This window comes from Dufourea novaeangliae, unplaced genomic scaffold, assembly GCF_001272555.1.
Source record: "Dufourea novaeangliae isolate 0120121106 unplaced genomic scaffold, ASM127255v1 scaffold193, whole genome shotgun sequence".
Taxonomy (NCBI): Eukaryota; Metazoa; Arthropoda; class Insecta; order Hymenoptera; family Halictidae; genus Dufourea; species Dufourea novaeangliae.
The window spans coordinates 17,936-41,478 of record NW_015374074.1 but is presented as its reverse complement, the minus strand read 5'-3'; the positions used below and the strand labels follow the sequence as shown (position 1 = coordinate 41,478).

The window sequence follows — 23,543 nt, the reverse complement described above, 5'->3', positions numbered from 1 at the left end:
CTACTGACACATTCATTAAACAAATTTTCATTAGAGAAAATGATAATTATACTAACTTTTATTTTTATACTCTAGTCTGACACTTTTGTTGTAACCGCTAAACTGAAACGGACTGCCGAGTTTTGCGCTCTCACTAACTCGCAGTGTCTCTATCGCTCGGCGTTATTTTTTGAACAGTTACCATCTCGTCTGGTACCACAAGAAAGCTACTCTGCTGATCTGCAATAGTAGCGTCCTCACGAAACTTATTATGTTTACATTTTAAATTTACTACATTTTAATGTTCACGTCTAACATTTGAACACGATGGCAGTATTTGTATTCATAGAATAATACGCTCAATATTATAGTTGCACGATTTATAAACAAAAATCAGTGAAATCTATGACCACCACCGTCAGAATTTTAATTTAAAGAAATACTGCCATGAATTTCATGAATTTAAAGTAATTTCAAATTTTTGAGATCATCAAGTATATCTCACCCTTTGGGGTCAATGTAAATGATTTAGGTTCAAATTCGTATGGAATCATTGTCTTTTCGCATACATCCACTTTGTGATTTCGAAGTACTTTAATTAGGCCAAGTTTGGTTAGTAGATATCCAAAACGTAGAGCTGAAACAAAAATTATCAGTTAATAACCAAGTTTTAAAGGAAATTTTATCCGCGTTCAACAGTTCTGATGCAACTTTTTTCTGCTTGATTTATACATGAAGTTAGCCCACAGTTCTCATACACCTTATATACTCCATATGACAGGCATTAATAGAAAATAAAATGATTTATCAAGTAAAAATATTTAATATTAAAATCAGTGCTGAGAATAGAAGTAACAGATATTTTTATTACTAATTATTAGTTTTCCGAATAAATAACCATAAATTGGTTAAATTACATTTATTTTTAAGCAAGGAGGAAATGAAGAAACGATTCTTGCCGGTAAGCATTTATGTCATGATTTACCGTATACAATTTCCGTTTCTATGGATCGAATCAAAATGCTCCTCCTCATTATGGCCGACCGGTTCGCCAATTTTTGGATGAAATGTTTGAAACGCGATGGATAGGAGGCAGTCATGCTCCACATTTGTGGCCTCCTCGTTCTCCAGATATGACACCACTGGACTTCTTTCTTTGGGGAGCAGTAAAAAGAATCTTTTTCTTTTCAAGCCAAGAGCTTCGAACTGTGCAACAATTAAAACATAGTATTGAACAAGATTTTGAACACTTCCCATCAATACCGAACATTGGCCAAAAATTGAAAAGACATATGGAAATGATATTGAGAAACTGCATGGACCAAAATGGTGGCAACATCGAGGCTGGTGCACAAGCACGACTGTTGAGATTAATACGTCGAAACGGTGCTGTTTAATGGATTCGACGAAGAACCAGAAACCGAAGAAATTAAGTATGTGTATGTCAAAAATATAATATAGTAGGTCTAAAACATAGACATATGTAATGTGTGAAAACATCTAATAGTCATAAAATTTTTCATAAGATTTCGTTTATTGCGCTCCACAGAAATAAGTCGAGTGGTTTCAAATCTGGAAAACGAGAAGGCCACAAAAGTGGAGCAGGTCTGCATATTATCCGTCGCGTTCCAAACATTTCATGAAGAGGAGCACCATCATGCATGAAGTAAATGGAGTGACGTCTGTGGCGTGATATAACTTGACGTAATTCATTCAAGAAGCAAGTCCGTAGAAATTGCAAATATGTTGCACTTGTTGATGATATTAATTAACAAATGATTCCTGCCCATAAGTTGAGAACAAGTATGAAGATTTCTGTAAATGCAAATCTTCGCATTTTGTTGATTTAAGATGCTGTTACTCGAAAAATTGCTGAAAAAACGTGTTAACATTTTGATGTATCCAACAGCAAAAACTTTGTCGAGCGACTTGGTCATTTCATCGGAGTCATACGATTGATTCCTACTCTGAATTATTCCATCTAAGTCCTTTAGTGGATAATCATGAACGAAAGCGATAACCCGCTCTTTTTACGCCGATAGATGCACAGTCGCTCTGCTTCTTGATGTTTAATAAGATGACGTAATATTAATCCTTGCTTACTAAATGACCTTGTCGCTGAAAATCACAACGATATGGAACGTCTTTTGCAGTGTTTTTCGATTATTCCTCACTGAATAATGATATATTTCCTCAGTTAAACTTTAATTTTTTCGGTTGTTTCGACGATAACACGTTATTTAGTCTATATTTCATTGAAAAGTATAAGAACATTATATACAGGGTGTTCGACAACTAGTGGGAAAAAATTTAAGGGGTGATTCTTTGAGGCAAAATAAGACGAAAATCAAGAATAACGAAATTGCGAAAAATGCTTCGTTTGTTAGTTATAAGAGTTTAAAAATTGACCGAAATCATGGCAATCCGCGCGCACGGAGTGTCAGCGGATCACGGCTCAACAGGGGCGTACAGTCACTTTAAAGACTCAACGACGTGCAGGAACAGTCGGTAGAACAGCTGTTTACTTACCTCGTAGAAGATGTCGATAACTTGTGCCCGCGGTATTTGAGTCGAATCCATTTGTATCGCATTAACTCTGATTACTCGAAAAAATTCGCAAGAAATGTAAATACCTTCTTACATCTAAGTTCTTACATCTCTTTCTACGTCCTGTCCACGAGTATCCATGAAATTAATCCGCACACGCACGTACACCACAGAAGTCCGCGAAAAATGTCCACACACACTGAGCCATTGTCCCGTCCGCGAAAAATGTCCATACACACTGCGCGATTGTCCCGACCACGAAAAATGTTCACACACTGCGCGATTAAGTAGACCCGCGAGCTGTTCCTCCGTTGGGTTTAACACTCTATAGGTTACACAAAACTAACACTCAAAATAATTAATTTAAAACTATTTAACACTAACTTTTATACTAATTTTTAACACGATATAATTAATAAAACCTACAATATTTAATAATACCTGCAATAATGAATAAAACCTACAATATTTATTAAAACCTGCAATAATGAATAAAATCTACAATATTTAATAAAACTTGCAATAATTAATCAAATCTACAATACTTAATAAAACCTACAATAATTAATAAGACTTACAATAATTAATTTGCACTATTTATAACGACGACATACGCGACACTACTAAATAATCACTACGTAATCGCTAAATAAACTAAAACTTAGTTTTCCGAAGATGAACTCTATTTGCTCGTAGAATGCAAAGGGCACCGTTCGGAAAGGACGACTGATATTGTTGAACTGATCCTCCCTCGTTAGGATCGATGTGGCGTAATAGGTCGATCCCCACTCTTTCATGGTCAATACTTTTTGGGAAGGAAAAACTGCATGGGAAAGTGTCTTGGAGGTCGCGTTTCTTTTCGTATATTCTTAGAGCAACATCTGTATTTTTTTCTCATACACCACTCGGGGCCTCGAGGCTACTTGGCCACGATGCCGAGGGAGCGCGCGTCTGGACATTATAAAACTGCCTCTTGTCTTCTGCAGGACGACCACCCGCCGATTTCCTGTAACGTCTTACTGCCATCGACGAAGACCTTGCCTATTGTGTTTTCGGCCGTCCCTCTAGACATTAACTTGTAAAAAGAACTTTCAACCTCGAATTCCAATTCCATGTTAGAAATGGTTCATATTACACCGAATGTATGTGTTTAACAATTTTATTTATTTTAGTTTCTTAGTTTCTTCATGCATCGTAATGAAGGTGCGGCAAATTTCATCTTAGTTTCATTCTAATATCATTATACGTTTTGTATGATCCATGTTAATTGCATATTATTTTTTTGCGGAAACAAGAACCTCAAACACTTGGAGTAAGATCGAAGTGGTAATAAAATGTGCAATGCACATAAAACATACAGTAAGTCCATATTCAATATTTCAGGAATAAACAGCGGCGCGCTCCGTCTCAGGTAGCAAGCCGCCTTCGTCGGTCGACCGTAAGCGGCTGGTGTCATTCATACCTGAATGACTTTACATTTAGGGGGTGACTGTGTGGACGAGCTTGTCCTCCGTCGCGGGGTGCCGAACGATGTTTTTAAACGAGTGCATGCGTTAATTGCTTATCGTTCGAAGCTTCGCTCGATAGGATAATATCTTTATTCCTGAAATATTAAATATTGACTTACTGTATGTTTTATGTGCATTGCACATTTTATTACCACTTCGATCTTACTCCAAGTGTTTGAGGTTCTTGTTTCCGCAAAAAAATAATATGCAATTAACATGGATCATACAAAACGTATAATGATATTAGAATGAAACTAAGATGAAATTTGCCGCACCTTCATTACGATGCATGAAGAAACTAAGAAACTAAAATAAATAAAATTGTTAAACACATACATTCGGTGTAATATGAACCATTTCTAACATGGAATTGGAATTCGAGGTTGAAAGTTCTTTTTACAAGTTAATGTCTAGAGGGACGGCCGAAAACACAATAGGCAAGGTCTTCGTCGATGGCAGTAAGACGTTACAGGAAATCGGCGGGTGGTCGTCCTGCAGAAGACAAGAGGCAGTTTTATAATGTCCAGACGCGCGCTCCCTCGGCATCGTGGCCAAGTAGCCTCGAGGCCCCGAGTGGTGTATGAGAAAAAAATACAGATGTTGCTCTAAGAATATACGAAAAGAAACGCGACCTCCAAGACACTTTCCCATGCAGTTTTTCCTTCCCAAAAAGTATTGACCATGAAAGAGTGGGGATCGACCTATTACGCCACATCGATCCTAACGAGGGAGGATCAGTTCAACAATATCAGTCGTCCTTTCCGAACGGTGCCCTTTGCATTCTACGAGCAAATAGAGTTCATCTTCGGAAAACTAAGTTTTAGTTTATTTAGCGATTACGTAGTGATTATTTAGTAGTGTCGCGTATGTCGTCGTTATAAATAGTGCAAATTAATTATTGTAAGTCTTATTAATTATTGTAGGTTTTATTAAGTATTGTAGATTTGATTAATTATTGCAAGTTTTATTAAATATTGTAGATTTTATTCATTATTGCAGGTTTTAATAAATATTGTAGGTTTTATTCATTATTGCAGGTATTATTAAATATTGTAGGTTTTATTAATTATATCGTGTTAAAAATTAGTATAAAAGTTAGTGTTAAATAGTTTTAAATTAATTATTTTGAGTGTTAGTTTTGTGTAACCTATAGAGTGTTAAACCCAACGGAGGAACAGCTCGCGGGTCTACTTAATCGCGCAGTGTGTGAACATTTTTCGCGGTCGGGACAATCGCGCAGTGTGTATGGACATTTTTCGCGGACGGGACAATGGCTCAGTGTGTGTGGACATTTTTCGCGGACTTCTGTGGTGTACGTGCGTGTGCGGATTAATTTCATGGATACTCGTGGACAGGACAATTGTGATACGTGACAACTAGAGGGGGCATTAACCCTCTCTACTCGATAATATTCGTAAGAAGATATTTACATTTCTTGCGAATTTTATCGAGTAATCAGAGTTAATGCGATACAAATGGATTCGACTCAAATACCGCGGGCACAAGTTATCGACATCTTCTACGAGGTAAGTAAACAGCTGTTCTACCGACTGTTCCTGCACGTCGTTGAGTCTTTAAAGTGACTGTACGCCCCTGTTGAGCCGTGATCCGCTGACACTCCGTGCGCGCGGATTGCCATGATTTCGGTCAATTTTTAAACTCTTATAACTAACAAACGAAGCATTTTTCGCAATTTCGTTATTCTTGATTTTCGTCTTATTTTGCCTCAAAGAATCACCCCTTAAATTTTTTCCCACTAGTTGTCGAACACCGTGTATAAGGTGTGTTTAAAAATCATCGAAACTTTAACATCGCTTTTTAATGTGAACGGTTAACTTGAGAATCATGGTTCCCTTGAGACTTTCGTTCCTACACGATGCAATAGAAAAAAAAATTGTTGACCCTTTGACCTTGATTTTCAAGATCAAGATCGATTTTGCGGTCCATTTCTTAAACAGATCTTCACCGATCCAGAGTTAATAATTTTTATACACCTTGTGCCTGTGAAACAATCATTTTTATTTCATCTCAACGTGGTGTGAAAGGATATACAGTAGACTCTAACTATAATGCTATTTTCATGGCTGTAGGAGAGTAAAATGGCAATGAGTTTAGAGCTCCTTCCATGCTAGGTTCTGTCGTGATAGCCTCGGCGCCAGCGCCTGCGCAAAAGCTGGATCGTACTGGTGCGCCGGCGTATGCAACATGGTGGGAGAGCGAATTTTTTGTGCGCGAAAGTACCTGTGAAGGGGAAGTGACTCATGTGGCAATGTGTTCAGTGGCATCAAAGTTAGACTACTGTATTCTATTCTTATAATGAATCATGGTTTGAGAATATATCAATTCTTGAAATCTTGCATCTTACTTGCTTCTTGATTAGAGAATTTTAAGGGCACTTTCCGGTAAAAATTTTCAAAAAATCGAAAAACTTATGTTTGCATATCTTCATCCAACAACAATTTAAGAATTACCAAATAAAATCTCAGAACAAAATTCCTAACGATATGGATTTTACAGGTAGATACGTAACCAAAAGTCGGAACGCAGGTTACAGCCGTCGAGAATTTGAATTACATTCTTCTCGAAACGCATTTTTTGCGCACTGTTGCTGCTGTCAAAAATGCAATTTCTGACAAATTCTAAAAAATCAAACGGAATTCTACTCCTAATTAGATCCGCTTCTGCCCTAACCATTATTATGAATTTCCAAACACTGCATTTTTGTACGGACACTTTTGTGCGAAAGACCCATTTTTCGGTACTCTTACGCTTAAACATGTGGCAATTGTCGTCTAATTGGTTTTTAACAATGAAAGTGCTTTAGACGACAGTCATCCATTCAAAACTAAAGAATTTTCTTCGTTCTTTAATTTTAAATGAACCTGTCTGGAGTTTTCGTGACGATAGTCCACGACTTAAACTTTTACAACAATAAAAGTTAAATAAAAGATTTTTGTTTACTGTACATTTGTAATACAATAAAGTACAACAACTTCCATTACCTTAGATTGAATACTTTTTCTAGAAAAAATCATAAAAGTCACCTACTTTCCGCACGATTTGAACTAGAATTTATTTCATATGCTTTTGCTATGACTCAGTTTCAATTTATACAGAAACTGTGTCTGCAATTTTTTCATCAATACAATACTGTTTACTAAATTATAATAGAAAAAAAAAACAAAAAAAGAATGCAGTATAGAAAAAAATTTGGGAACTCTAGTACCATTGTAGCTTCTAACCAGCGCAACATACAATGTTGATCATATTAAATTTTCTAATAGCGGTTGACCGACAACTTTTCGAATATCGTTACGCACCCTGTTCCTGATCAGAACCCACTTCTTAATCAGTTTGGCATGTCCCTACTTACCATACAGTATACATAATATAATAAGTTCATTATAATGAAAGTTTTTCCCAAAAAATGACTAAATAATTATTAACAATTTTTAAATTTATACGTCAGAATTTGATAGTTCAGAATGAGATAGGACATTATTTACATGATCAGAAATTGCTCCCTCTAGATATCTTCCTTTAAAAATTAAATTATAATTTCAGTATTACTAGTTATACACTTTTTTTAACACCAAATTGAAGACAAAGCATATATTTATTCGAATAATAATATTATTTGGTATTTATTTAATTTTTTTATATATACATTAATAAAAAAGAAACGTGACAGGTACTCTTAAATGATCAGGAACTGGGTCCGGAACAGTACTGATCAGTATCACGTAAAATTAGATAAAATTCATGAACATACCAATGCAATTCCGTGGTCCCTCGCCAAAAGCCAAGTAAGACATGGGATGTCGAGCCGCTATAGCTTCTTCACTAAATCTTTCAGGATCAAATTGATCAGGATTCGGATACATGTTAGCATCGCGATGGATAGCGAATAACGGAATGATTACAGACATCGATTTTGGTATCGTAACTTTCATAGAGTCAAAGGTGTAAGACGAGGTTGCTTTTCTCCTTATGTCTGGTCCTGCTGGGTACATTCTTAGGGTTTCTACAAGAAGGAGAGAAATTCATTTATGTAACAAGGTTACTAGTTGTATTACTAGTTGTATTAATACAAAATATCACGTAATTATTGTATCAATACAAAGTTGGTATTAATATACATATACTATTCATAAACTTATTAGCGCAAAGCCTTCACACTTATTTGATCAAATTACGTACCGAATTGCGAATTTTAATGAATTATATAACGTACAGAGAATAATTGATGATTTCAGTAATTTTCGGCATCGTGTCTGGAAACGGACAAAGTCCTAGAACTCTATCTATTAATCTTGAAGTAACAGAGGAGGGCATAGTTTTGACCAACTGGTTTGCAGCCGGCAACAAGAGCATGACAAGTCATGATTGCTGAAGATCTCCTTATATGCTAATTCTAACGAAACCCCTACTCGTTTGGGAACTATATAAATCCTCTGGATTCAATCCTATTCACTTCAAAATTGTACAGGTGCAGCCGATGGATCCGCTAACGTGAGATTGTAATTTGAAGTATCTAGGGCAGTACGCGTCTTATTGAAGTATATAATTTACTTTGAATAATTTACTTTAGACTATTCTATAGCCCGACTTTTTTCAGGCGTATACGTTTTGTGAGAGTCGTCATAGCACAACGTTTCAACTACGATTTCTAACAGTAAACTGACGCGTTAGGTACAGGACTTAAGGTATAATACCTAAAAAGGTTCGGTCTATTCAATGGTATAAAGGACATTCTTCTGCTCTTTCTACCAGTGTCGTACGACAGAAATCATGGAACAATTTGTGTATATACCTTGAATGTCAAACTACAAAAGTAATATATGAATTAATATTTAAAATTTCTGCGTACAGCATTTCATTAATACTGGACGGTATTAAGTCCCCATCGCCCCGTGCTACATACCAATTACCGTATTCGAAAAATTAAACCTGCAGTTCTTGAGGATAGGGACGCGTACCTACTGTTTCCAGTCCTGTTATCTAGCAGGGATTCGCTACACAGTATCGGATTCGACATACATTTCTGAAGAAGAAACCAACCAGAAAAAATATCGGAACAGGTTTGTATTCGGACAGATCGAGAAAATATCCGTTAGGAACGTGTGCGTGGCATTTTGCCGCCACGCGGCCATTACTCGCCGGCAGTGATGCCAGAATCGTGGTACTGTTTACCCCCACCACTCTCCCACTCCGACGTACCATCGTCTCCCACTATGACGTATCGGCTACCCCCACTTTACGTCCACCGTGCTAGCACACGCAAGCATATCCCAGTCCTGCCGTGTGCGCTGGCCGTTCGAGAGACAGTGAGCTATATTTAGAAAAGAGTGGGGGTAAACCGTACCACAATTCTGACAAGCATCACGCAGTGGATATTGTAAAACAAAACCGAAGTCAAAATTTGTTGGACAGTGTAACTCTTCATTATTCTATCACTTAAACTGCTACTAACAATTCAAAAATATCTTGCACATTATTGCATACAGTCAATTTATATCTACCTTTGATTACTTTATCCAAGTATTTCATCTCATTTATGGTCTCATACTGCAATTCACCGTCGGATTTATCATAATATTCTGTAATTTCTGCACGTAACTTATTTTGTAAGTCGTGATGTAGAGCTAACTCATAAAGAGCATTACTCATAGTTGTTGCTGATGTATGAAACCCGGCCACGAAAAAGATGAAAAGTTGGGCGGTTAAGAAGGTATCTGTTAACTCTGAAAATTATAATTACATATTAATTACCAATTACACTTCTACTTACATTGCTGTCAATAAAACATTACCCAATTTTCAATTATGTTAATAAAAATCAGTTTTCGGTATTCAGAAATTATTTGAAATGCATCAAGTAACCAAATAAGTTCATGCGGTATTGGAATTTCATTTTATAGTAAAAAAAATGCATATACAAGCTTAATCGGTTACCTAATACAGTCATGTCTCGATAAGTGTGAATGCCTTGGTTCGCGGAGTCTCATTCACGCTGTAGGCGAACAGTTGTCAGCACCTCGTCAATCTGTTTTTTGCTCGAAGCTCGAGCCTCGGCAACTTGCCTTTGTAGTGTTCCAACATAGAAAAGGACACGCGAGTGAAAAACAGAAAGAGAAAGCATCTCTTTCTACTCGATTTGAGTTCGTGAGCTCGCCTACGACGCTCCCACGGGCCAATGGTTACGTTGTAATCGCAGCGGTTCGCGTTATATTACTCGATCTCGATGTATTTTGTTCGTTCTCTTCGTCACACAGTCCGATTGTGTGTGTACCGTTTTGGCCAATAATAAAAATACGTAAGACTGGAGGTGATCCAGCTAATTTCATTCGGCGGCAGCACTCTAAGCATTCGCTGACGTTTAATTGCTTCGACGAAGCGTCGTAGATATACATATCTTGTATACATTTCCCCGCTTTGTCCGTCGAGTACGTCGTGCCAGTCGGTGAGAAGAAAGAGTACTTTTTTCGACGAGTTGACGTGACAGCTGAACGAGGGGAGATCAAGAAAAGATTACATTCCCGGATATCGGTGATACAACGCTACTGCACGTTGAAACTTTTGCTAGTATATTAGTGAGATTTTTCTGATTACAATGATATCAAATACGAAATAATTTGAATCATGTTTACTCATGTGGAAAGTGTTAATAGTTCATATTCGTTCATTATCGCTTCTGATAAATATGGACCAAATTATATTGTGTTTGGTATCATTTTAATCAGAAAAATAAGTATACGAACGAATAGGTTCGAAAAATTTTCGCTAACAGAGAACCAAAAACAAAAAGTTTCATCATTGCATTTGTTCCCCTCGTTTAGCCGTCGGTTTGTGAAAGGGAAGCCGTCGCGGCGCGTCGGGTAAAAAATATACGCTTGACTGGTTCCACGGCCCCGTTCCCCAGTGGTGGGGATGATGACTTCAAACGTAACGTGGAGAAGCCGGCTCACACATATCGAGGATTTACTGTAATTAGTGTGTAGACTGAATAACTTTCTGTAGATGGCGCCATTAGTCCCTTTATTATGAGCAAAAGTTACGTTTAGGGGATGTAGCTCGATAATCTTAACCTTGATATATGTTGCTAAGAACACTTCCGACAAACCCCCACGAAATATTAGCCATCGTTTGTTTTTTAGTAAAAAATATTCAGTATCGTACTTCAGTAGTATTGGTAGGTAAAATGACCGATTACGTCGACCTAGACATATACAGTGTCCCAAAAATGTCTTTCGACCCGGAAATCGGGCACTCGGGGGGTGAATTGGAACAACTTTTTCCTTAGCAACAATGTAATCTGAGGCTTCGTTACCGAGATATTAACGAAAAACCGCGACCAATCAGAGCGCGTGTTTGTCAGCTGAATTCCCGTGCTAGCGGTGGCTACGCGCTACGCTTGTACTACGAAGCTCCAAACAAGTAGGTCAGCATGCATCGCAGGAAACTGCGTATAATAGCAAATAAAAAAGACGTAATAAATAAAATCATACTTTTTATCATCTGCTGTTATTTAAACAGATTAATTAATGAAACGTAAATGTAGGAAAATTATGTGTAACGTAAAAAGACGAATGCACCGTCACTTTTTTAAACAGAATGGAAACTAATAATTATTTGAAGAGCGAGGCTTAGGAATTTGTAAATTCCTTTTTCAAATAACGTATTAACGAAAAGGTAATGTAACAGAAAATGAACGAGAAGTGATCGTAGTTCGTTATTGAGATAAAAATCCGTAGTTTAATAACGGACAACAATGTCACTGATAATGAATAAATCTCTTCGAAAAGCCCGAAGAAAATTGTAGGTACAGAAACTTGCAAAATTATCGCCAGGAAAAAGTCATAACTTGCGTTAAATTAAGAAAATAATAATGACTAATAAACTGAATAGAATTCACCCTTACGGAAATTCACCTGCAGCGTGCTAACCTATGTCAGTAGGTCAGTGTATCGAGCTTGGGCATCGACGGACGAAATGGTTTATGGCAGAGTAGAATCTATGCCACACGTGATCGCAGGTATGCGACACCAGCCGACGTTAAGAGTCGCAAGTGCCGCCAGGTTAATCCATCGAATAATTCACTTTACTTCACGACCACCAACACAAATCACCTGACACGATCACTTAATTTACTTTACATCGAACCTGTTGTTCCTACGCAATTCCAGCACATCGCGCGTACCACCAGAAGATACTAAAATGTTCGAGTGGACCGAACATATCTCTGGCTCGATTGCTACGAGACTGACAGAATTTTCCGAAGGAGTTCCTACACCTCCAAGTACTTTCCCATCGTTACATTGTGAGTTGACTCCCACCACGTCAAGATTTAGGTAAAAAGAAACCACGGTTCTAGGATAACACGTGCTTTGCAGAAGTGCAAGGAAAGAACCGTCGCGCAGTTTTACTAAAACGCGTAGCCCGTTAATTTATTGCCAGGGTACCTACTGCTTCGAGATAGAAAACAGACATCACGTGCATCGGCTTCAAAATGTTCGAAATAATGAGGACCACCAACGTACCCGTTGCTTCGAGTTAGAAAGTACAATGTACATTGTTTTCCTCGAGGAGCAGGGAAAACATTTCACCGACACGTGTGAGTTGACACTGCTTGGCCCTGTCCGACCACCTTTGTAGAGGCCGGAGCGGACTTTTCGGTTATTTATGGCTCAATTTCTTCGGCCTCGTAGCAACCGTGAACTCACAACAGGATTGACAATCGCCAATTTTATTACAACTCTGTGAAATTGTAGTTCTCATGAAAATATTTCATACGTACTTTTTGTTAGTATTCCGTCAAATATCTCGGAAATTATTAGAAATATAAAAACCGTATTCGTTAGACTCTTTTCCGTAAAATAAGCCTATCGGTAGGGTGATGCGGTTCATATTAAAGTAGCAGTAACCTATTGAAGACAGCGGTGCTCCCCGGTACTCAAAGGCGGCAAGCGCATGCGTTCGACTGTCGCTCGAATGTCGCCTTTGAGTACCACTGCCAGCGTCGCAGATTTTACTAAAGTATTTCGCTCTTGTATTGAACACAAAACGTGTCTTGTCATTTCTGTTAATACTTTCCGAAAGAAAAATATTTACTGTATCTGCTGACGCAGTCAGATTATATCCTGAACCCTTACTTTTTGAAATAAATTGAAAAACTTCTGTAAAAATTGGTGCATTTCGGGTGTACATTTCCCTTTGACCGTTGTTCAAACATGTTTAAATGCTGATAATGCGATAACAACGTATACCATTTTATTCGCGAGAGTTTGCAGAATAATTTGACGCATCAAGCAATTGAATAGTTATTAATGTTTGAACACAGGAAATGTTCAAAGTTGAAAATTTGCATTTTCTTAAAAATCAAATTTCTCGTAAACTAATGGTGATGACAGAAAACTGTTTACGGATTCGTATTCAGCACAGAAGAATGTATAAGAATCAGTATAATTGTTCTTTGGGACAAAAATCATGTTGACAGGTGTTATCTAACTTCGCGGCGGAACGCGCTGTACGTGCTCGCCGCGACGAAGCTGGCTTTTTGGCGCGCATGACATCATGCCGCAGCCCAGCCAATCCTGAACACATGTAGAGTTACATTATTTCATATCAAAATGAAATAATAATTCAGAATCAAAGTAAAAATGTGACATATCAAACATTTCTCTAGCGTACAGAATATTATGAACGAAATTCGAATACTGCCAACTTGCTTACCAATGTTTTCTAACTGTTCCGGATGTTTTCGCAATTCTATTAGTGTATTGATAAAATCGGGTCTGAAGAAATCGTGCTCCTTCCTGTATTGTATGGTATCCATGACGAGCTTCGTGAAAAAGGGAGCAAATATCCTGTCTGGTACTATGTATCCGAGTAAGTCGTACAACTTGGGACTGAACCGTCGAACTATTAATCGTAAACTATTTTCCCTGGACGGAGCAATGAATTGTTTGGCTATTCGATAAAATTCGCTTTCCTGTTCCTCCATCGCGTTCATATCAATCCCAAATGCACAGTTACCAATCACATTGGTCGTGTATTTCGCAGCCACATCTCGAATGTCCACAGGCACTTTCTTTGAAAGTTTATCCAAATATTTTTCTAAATGAACCGAACATCTCAACATGATGGGGAACATATCTTTCAGTTTTTTTGAGCTAAACATCGGTGAGAATTGCTTTCGCAGCGGTCGCCATCTTTCCGACTCCAAAAAAAAGAGATTTGGCGATAATGGTTCCGTCTGTGAAAATTGTACAAAAAGATTGTTTTTCAACTCATCGTGTGATCATGAAGACTGTTATATTTTAGAGCTAGGTTGACAATTTTTCTTTCCTACGTCGCATTTTTGCTATTGTCTAACATCTTCCCTTCATCATACAAGGGCGTAGCCAGGGGGCAAGGGGTAGGACGGGGGGCACTTGCCCCGCCCTGGACGGAAAAAAGTGACTTTTGCCCCACCCTACAAGAAAAAAAATTGGACATTTGCCCCCTCACCCTTCCCACAGTTACAAAATTTTCACGTGATATTTAATATTGCAGTATAATTTGAAACACGACCAACAGCCTCTATTGCTAAAACGCATACATTTTCAACGATTTATGACTTTAAACACAAAATAAAGTGTGTCTATGGTCTGTTTTTCGCAAGATGATGCCTGGGAGGTAGGCCCGAGTTTTCGCGGTGTTGCCGCGATCGCGAGACACCTACGGTCTTGTGTCTCTCTCACTCCTCGCGTCTTGGCTAACGACGTCCGACCGTCGACGCGAGTCCTCGCCTACGGTTGTCTGTCTGTATCACACGTATTACAAACCTCTCGAGAAGGATCTACCTACAATCTCAAGGAGTGGGGACTGCGTTCGGCACGTGGCCGTCAATCATCCATTGTCTGGAAATGGCGGAGAATGTTGACAAGACGCAGAACGTTTTCACACGTCAAAAGTTAAAATACATGAATAAGAAAAAGTTTATTTCTTTTAAAAGAATGTATTGTACCCAAATATTGAGCAATATATTAAAAGGAGATTAAATTAACATGTAGGTTATTAAACGCTACACGTGGAAATCGCAGGGTAAAGAAGGAAGTTGGTTTACCGAGCGTCTGAGCGAGAGGCTCGCGTGCCGAAGTGCCGGAGGATGGAAAGAGACACACAGTGGCATTGAGACCGTGCAACGTCGCACGAAATACGCAGCTCGCGTTGGATTTCCGCCAGGCCACGCGCCGAGGCAGGCCAACCTCCCAGGCATCATCTTTCGAAAAACAGACCATAGTTACGTACAGCTTTTTTCATTGTGGCAGTCGTCGTGTCAATATTTTTGCCCCCTCCCCCCTTGCCGCCCTGACTGATAACCTGGCTACGCTCATGTCACCACATACAATTTGAGACTTATAAACATCATATATCTGCTTGTATATTGTTAACCAAAGTAGCGGAGATTTCGGATGTGTTATTCAAATAATGTACTGTTATCGATATTTTGTAATATAATGACTGTAAATGGTGATACATGTATCCATATCAATGCAGTGAGAAAATGGATACATTAGCTTAAATAATAAAAAGAGGGAAACCCGTGTGATAAACCAATAACCGAACGGCATCCGAAACTTGTTAAGGGGGGGTGACTCCTTCGGGGCCAACTCCGAATCGATGGAAGCGCTGATGTAAACAATCGGACGCTAGCGAAAACACATTATCGATAATTGGGACGGCTTGATACAGTAGATATTCGTTTCCGCGCCACCGTTATCTGTACGAAAGCCACGCCCCTTGCTCACACGTATTTCTCACACACGCGCGCGTACCCTACTCTGTCGCCCAGCACGCCCAGGCTGCAACACATACGGTGTCGCGTTTAACTCGCATATCTCATCACGGAAAGCGCAGTTTATATAATACTGTTTTGATAATGTTTTTATTGGTGCAATGAATATTGGTGGCAATTTGATTGCTTCTTGTCTCGGGCATCACACGTAATGGGTAAAAGATGCTAACTAAGCCAGACATTTGCCACTGAAGTATGTCACGAATTATTACCTTTTTCACATAATACCTTAATACTTTATCACGCAGAATGTTTGGAAGAATCGATTTATGTAATTAAAGTATTTTATTCCATAATATTTCAATATCATTAATAAAAATAACATAATTAACTTTGAAAACTTAGAAGATAGTCCACCTACGAAAAACTTGTTACTGCTAAGTAATAGCCCTCTGAATAACTTCTGTGAATGAACTTTTCTGATATCTCTAAAAATAACGGAGATAATTAATGTAACCGTAAAGTGCGCATATCCAGCCCACCCTAGATGTAGCTGTGTCGTACGACTGAACGACCGAGTGGTGGGGAAAGCGCTCGGGTAACTGGCGTCTGCTTCATGCACGGTTCCTGGAATTCTGGCCCGCTACAGTCCCGACTAGTGCGGGAAACGAATGTGTTGGATTTTGAACCCCTCTGACTCCATAGAATCTAGTTCCCAATTACCACACTCCTTTTGTACCCCGATGAGGGAATAAAGGTACACGAGTGTAACAAGAAATAAAAACATTTAATGCACTAAGAACAGGTACGATACAACGCCGAAGGCGGTCGATGGCAGTCTGTCTACGCACTCCCTCAGTGCCCCTTCTTCGCTCTCCTCCCTCTCACATCACGTAACCACCGCTTCACTCGCTAGGGGAAAATGGTAACCCTGCTCCCCACAAATGTCTACTGTAATACGACATCTAACGGCCGTGCCTACAAATAAATTGTCTTCCCCGTTACCATAAAGTTGGGTTTGTGTATCTGCTACGCGAAGGCATTGTTGCCCGACAGTGTTGATTTTTGACAATTCTGCCCACCAGGAGAACGATGGAATACCGACGGCTCGTGGCGAGATTTCGATTCTCGCCGAACGTAGGAACAGAATGGTGCGACTGAAAGAGATTCGAGAATGAAACAATACTTACGTACTAATGTATGCAACGATAAACCTTTTCTATCCTTACTTGCAATGATGCTAATTTTATTTCATTAATGAAATTACATACGAAATACTTGAAATGGCATTCCCGAGAAATAATAGTTATTTATCATTTATTGACATAATTAATGCAGGTGTTGTATATGTACATACACATATATTTCATAGAGAGGACGCAAAAAGAACACAATTAATCGCATATGTTATATCCTGTATTCTCAAAACCTCTTTTCATTGCACATTTTTATCATATTGATTTCAAACACGAACAACGAGCAAAAACCGACGATGCAGCGACACGTGGAAACAGTGGGCGTGGTCGTCTTTCGTCGAGACGCTGACGGAAACGAAAGCGATTCTAAAACTCCGCTTCGGCGACCATCGTGAATCATAGCCTGTTGCTACCCCGTATCATGCATGTTTTCTAACAAAAAGGTAGGGGGAAAGAACTTATAAAAGGATTGCTCAGAACCGGGGCAGCTCTTCTTGTTTTTCCGGCACTCTCGGTTTTCGGCTCGTGTTTACTCCGTGACAGTTTCGGCTCGTAACCTTCAACGGCTTGTTCGTCCGCTCTTCGACAATCGCGCGCCGCACTAATCTCTTACACGCGACAGCGAGCTGAGCGATAATGGTCACTCAGCTGTTCAGTTTCGGGTTTCACGACGATATCTCTTCCTGGTACAATGCGACCTCGCGATTACGCGCGGCCTACAGACGAGTTTTATAAGACACCGGACCGCGAAGTGCAACGTTCAAGACGGCGACAACGTATCCCGCAGTGCCTAAACCCTGTATCACGGCTCCGAGCGCCAGAGTCTTCCGCCCTTTCAAGGACCCGAAATCCCAATAGAACAGACTAAAACCGACACGAACCTATCATTCATCTTCATCACCATTGGTATGTTAAGAAATATTTGTATCTTTTATTTTATGTAATTGTTAGAATATATCTTTGTTATTATCATAAACGAGAGTTATTTCGTATTCCTCCCATTCCTTTTACAAACCGCGTACTTCACCGGTAAGTTTAGACAGGGCGTGCTTTAGCACCTTAAAAGAGCCAAAACCCGAAATTATAAGTAGAGTAACGACCGCATCGCGGGACGTAACACATACAATCTCTCAATTTTTTCATTCGTCGCCCAGCGGGGATAGATTTTGAACTAACACCTAATTGCTGCCACATGCGTACTTAGCGTATCATTTTCGCTGCGCCCGCACCTAGACTGTAATATACCGTGAATGAATAAGCAGCATAGAATTTTGGATAGTGCAATATGAATCACATCGATACGAGGCCTTTTAAACTTTTTTGTCTGCTTCAGCCCACCGTCGGCTAAAGAACGGGAAGCGCACGTGCTGACATTGTCGGTTGACTGTACCTTCGAATAGCTTTGGCCAGATGGAATAAACGCGCTGCTGAGCGCCGAACGAGAGGTCGAGGGCTGAACGTGAAAGACCAGCGACCGACGATCGAAATACAATGTAAACAGATAAGAAATCAAACGCATGAATGAAAATTTAATCTCTTATAGTTTTCAGTATACATTCATGAAAGTGTCACGAATGAACTGAAAATATACTCCCGATAAAAATGAGTCCAAATTCGAGCGGAATTGAACAATGTTACTCATACGTAATCGGATAAAAATGATATATTATTGAAAATACTCCGAATGATGTATTTGGACTCATTTCCACCGGCAGAATCTCCTCAGTTCATTCCTGACACTTTAATGAATGTATACTGAAAACTATAAGAGATTAAATTTTCATTCATGCGTTTCATTTCTTATCTGTTTACATTGTATTTCGATCGTCGGTCGCTGGTCTTTGACGTTCAGCCCTCGGCCTCTCGTTCGGCGCTCAGCAGCGCGTTTATTCCATCTGGCCAAAGCTATTCGAAGGTACAGTCAAGCGACAATGTCAGCACGTGCGCTTCTCGTCCTTTAGCCGACGGTGGGCTGAAGCAGACAGAAAAGTTTAAAAGACCGCGTATCGATGTGATTAATATTGCACTATCCAAATTGCGCAACGAAGATGATTCGCTAAGTACGCATGCGGCAGCAATTGGTTGTTAGTTCAAAATCTATCCCCGCTGGGAGACGATTGAAAAAATTGAGAGATTCTATGCGATTAATTGTGTTCTTTTTGCGTCCTTTCTATGAAATATATGTGTAAGTACATATACAATACCTGCATTAATTATGTCAATAAATGATAAATAACTATTGTTTCTCGGGAATGCCATGTCAAGTATCTCATATGTAATTCCATTGATTAAAAAAATAAACATCATTACAAGTACGAGTAGAACAGGTTTATCGTTGCACACATTAGTACGTAATATTGCTTCATTATCGAACCTCTTTCGGTCGCGCCATTCTTTTCCTACGTTCGGCGAGAATCTAAATCTCGCCACGAGCTGTAGGCTATAGGCCGTAGGTATTCCATTGTTCTCCTCACGGGCAGAATTACATGCGGCACATAAGCCAACAGCGTCAGAAACATCGATACTGTCCGGCAACACTGTCTTCGCGTAGCAAATACACAAACCCAACTTGATGGTAACGGGGAACAAAATTTATCTGTGGGTACTGTCGTTAGATGTTGTATTATTAAGCCGTCTCAAATATCGATTCTGTGTTTCCGCTAGCGCCCGATTGCTTACATCAGCACTTCGATCGATTCGGAGTTTGCCCCAAAGGAGTCTCCCTCCTTAAATGTTGTCAAAAATGTATCGACGTTGGTGGCGATTTTGTAGAAAAATGATAATATAGTGTTACCATTTATAGCTGAATGTATTACCAGCTTTAGCTACATCCGCTAACCGATTACTTAAGTGTCTTCAGTTCCGAACTTGTTATTTACGTAGAGACGAAACTTTTCAACCCACCTTCGTAATTTTACATGGGAAAAAACTAACATACATATTTTGCTTTGAGTCAGTCTGTGTAGAAGTTATACTTCATATTTCACATCATCATTCATGCATCTATATTTTCACTGGTATGATGTTTTCTCTTAGGCCATTAAATTTTCCTGCTTTCAACGAAGCTAACGGACAATACTCTGAACTCTTTTATATGAGTACAATAGTTCTATATTCATGTATATTTAGTAGTAATAACAATAAGCGACAGTGTCTCGCATGCTTTGTCACACATTTTTTAAACCACAATTAAGTATAACAAATCTTATGCAATTTCTATTCACGCGTCTTCATTATCATTACTTCAGTCACAATTCTGTGATAAATTTTCCTTAATGTTGCAATACAATGCAAAGTTTGTTAAATACTATTGTCAAATAAATCTGACGACTTTCCGCAAATTAATTTGTGTTTCACTGTTTTAAATAGATTGACATCAATCTCAGATGAAGGACAAAAAACAAGGGACGAAACTAAAAATTTAGAGTGAACAAATTTTGTCACGATATCCTATAAAAATATGAAATATTCACATATACATGTTCGTATAAATACCCTTTCGTGAACGTTAAGTCCTCGATCAGCAAATTTGTTGAAGTCCCGGATTAAGACATCTTTTATAAGGTCTGGATCATTCAGAAAGAGAAGAGGCTCTCTGCACATGTATATTCCAATCATTGGTAAATGCTTGTATGTTTCATAAGTGCTCTGCACGAATTTTGCCAATGATATTCTTTCAAACACGAGGTCCTTAGCGTTACCAAAAAACGGCAGGGGCTTTGGTCCAGACACACCGCGCTTTTTCCAGAAATCATAAGTGGAGACACAATAGTAATAGAAGACAAGGAATAGAACCACTGCGGCGCATAGGATTTCGAAGTAACTCGCCATTGTTTTTTCGTCTTTTGTTAGTTGCCGGTAGGAAATATTGATCTACGATTACATAAAAGATAATTACTTTATTTAAAATAATAGTATATTTGATTTTGTTACCAATATTGAGAATTGCATTATTGAATTGACTGAGAATAGTGTTGGGCGTAATTCGAATAAAGGTTTATTTCAATAAAAATAACGAATAAATAACTATTCATTCACAAGGAGCAGGTTAAAAAAATGGGTGAAGTTGGCCCCCACATTTCATTCAAAAATTTAAAAAACATCGCAGCACTATTTTGTAATCATTCTGTACCGCGTTGTACCGGTGAGAGTTTTCTAAAATTAGAAACTGCGTTCGAACAAAATTGGACAAACCAATTACGAAGATAGCCCCATTTCTGAAAAAAAATCGTTTCTCTAGATTGTATTGCATCGTTCATTTCTGATTCGACGGCACTGGAAGTAGCGTGTAATTTGCTAAATTACGGGAAAAGGTGGTGGTGAAATATTAATACTTTTAGCTATTTGCGGGCTATAATATGGATTTATATATGCACCATTTTTGTTATTTTCAGCTTGTTGTTTACAATGTAAGCTAAACTCCACCATGTGAATATAACTTCATCGTTAAAAACGTTTCGTATGACTCTAATTCATGTTCTTCGGATTTAGACTCGTACGTGGAATCGTAATTTTTTTCGGTATTTGTCATTTCGGCAACATTTTCATTGCCCTTAATGACATTTACCATGAAAATGCGAACCTCTTCCGTTTTTTTTTTTTTTGTCCACATTCATCTAAACCAGGGATGCACAGACCGCGGCCCGTGGGCCGTATGCGGCCCTCCGTTGATTCGTTGGCAGCCCGCCACACCATGTGTTATTTTAACTTTTAACAAGTCACACGATAGGTGATTTTTACAGATTGCAACATGCGTACAACAAAGTAGCTGGCAAAATTCTATTGATTACTCAACTTTACGGCCACATTTTATCCTTTCAATGCAAGTTAAATCTATTTCAAACCCAATTAAAGTCAGAGAATTACGTCCATTTTCCTAATTACTAGAAAATTCCAGAAAAGTTCAATGCCAACTTGAAGACTGTATATGTTAAAAAGATTGATAATTTCATATCAGCCTTCAAGGATCGTTTTTCAGATTTTCAAAAAATAAAACCGTTGCTAGATTTATTTCGCTACCCTATTGCCATTTTGCTCGAAAATGCGCCTGAGTCAATACAGCTTGAACTCATCGACATGCAAAACGATGAGAACCTGCGAAATGAATTTAATAAAGAGAGTTTATTAAATTTCTATCGTTGTATATCGATATAAAACCATTATAAATCGTTGATAGATAATGCATTAAAATGCGCAAGCCTCGGTGGGTCAACATATATCTGTGAACAAACTTTTTCAGTCATGAATATTAACAAATCGGAAAATTGGAACCGCTTGACTAATGAAAATTTTGCGCTTGGCTACTACAAAAATCGAACCAAATATTAACACAATTGTTAAATCAATGCATTGTCACGCATCAAATTAAATTATTTATTTACTTTTTATTATCTTTCTTTGTAATAATATATAATAAACATAAACAAAATAAATAACATATGATAAATAACTTTCATGTATTTTTTTTGCTGCCCATCCCATAAGTCACAGTGAATTTATGTGGCCCTTGATCTTAACAAGTCTGTGCATCCCTGAACTAAACCGTATGTCTGTATTGTCTGTGTGTACCATAAAACTAGTAAATGTTTGACCAAGACTTTACAGTTCTCAAAAGCTGTTTGTTTTAAACCCGTACTTATGTATATACGTTAAAGGTTTAAAATAAACCTTTTCTTTCACGTGCAACTGATAACTATAATGTGATGTATAAGATTTTACTTTTTTCCTTGAACGCAATCTACCCAGTGAGACTCACAAATCTCTATTTCGTCTTGTTAAGCATATTTTCCCAATATTCTAATTTCTTTTCAATTAAAACTAGGGTGATGTCAAACATTTCCCGGGTGATATCACATTGGTACAACCTGGTACAATCCGGTACAAAATGATACACAGCAGAAATTTTTAATATTGTTCATTTGGTAGATCTACTTTTCTGGCTTTGTTTCTTTCTTCGTAATCCAAAGAACTATGAAAAACTAGCACAGCTATGACTTTTTAATTTTTTACATAATAGGGGGTTAACTCACCCACTAGTTTCACTATGTCACCGATGAAGTCACCGTGTATCAGTTGAGAATCGGCTGTTCGAGTAATATAACTCATTAACCCATTGCGCCCGACGTATTTCACACGTATTTGGCCCATATTTTCAACAATTAAAAACTTGGAATCGAAGCCTCTAACGCAATTTTGTTATTCTTAAATGTGTTAATTTGTCATCTAAACTACACCCTATGAATGTCCCACATTTTTATTAGCATCCTGTATGTTTTCAAGACCGCAAGAATTTCATTGTTGGCAGAAGACACATTAGTCAAGCTTCCGCTCTATTTTCTTATTAACACCGTGCTCGACTTCTCCGAAAGTTAGAACATTATTGTAAATTACACAGTTACTAAACACTCTCTAATTATGACAAATTGTACAACAATTATACAAGAAATAACATTTCTGTAATTATTAACTCAGTTAGATCTGGAATAATTTTCTAATTTGTGTTACCTGGTTGCTGTAACGTTACTCATGTCAAAG

General features: G+C 38.3%; 1 protein-coding gene across 1 annotated transcript; it reads right to left on the bottom strand.

Moving 5' to 3' along the window:
• Positions 1-452: 452 nt before the first annotated feature.
• On the bottom strand, positions 453-23,543 carry LOC107190483 (cytochrome P450 6a2-like). The gene is made up of 6 exons (XM_015579292.1): positions 23,514-23,543; positions 20,505-20,882; positions 13,767-14,289; positions 9,557-9,778; positions 7,807-8,058; positions 453-616 (listed from the first exon to the last, which is right to left on the bottom strand). The coding sequence occupies exons 2-6, from the start codon at positions 20,838-20,840 to the stop codon at positions 453-455; spliced, it is 1,497 nt and encodes a 498-aa protein (XP_015434778.1). The 5' UTR covers positions 20,841-20,882; positions 23,514-23,543.

What these genes read in the sequence shown, in the direction of transcription:
- LOC107190483 (XM_015579292.1), bottom strand. Translation starts at nt 20,840, where the DNA reads ATGGCGAGTTACTTCGAAATCCTATGCGCCGCAGTGGTTCTATTCCTT. An exon ending in GACTTAACGTTCACGAAAGG is followed by an intron (nt 14,290 to 20,504) that starts GTATTTATACGA and finishes CAATTTTCACAG; the next exon opens with ACGGAACCATTATCGCCAAA. An exon ending in CTTGGATAAAGTAATCAAAG is followed by an intron (nt 8,059 to 9,556) that starts GTAGATATAAAT and finishes TCCTTCTTGTAG; the next exon opens with AAACCCTAAGAATGTACCCA.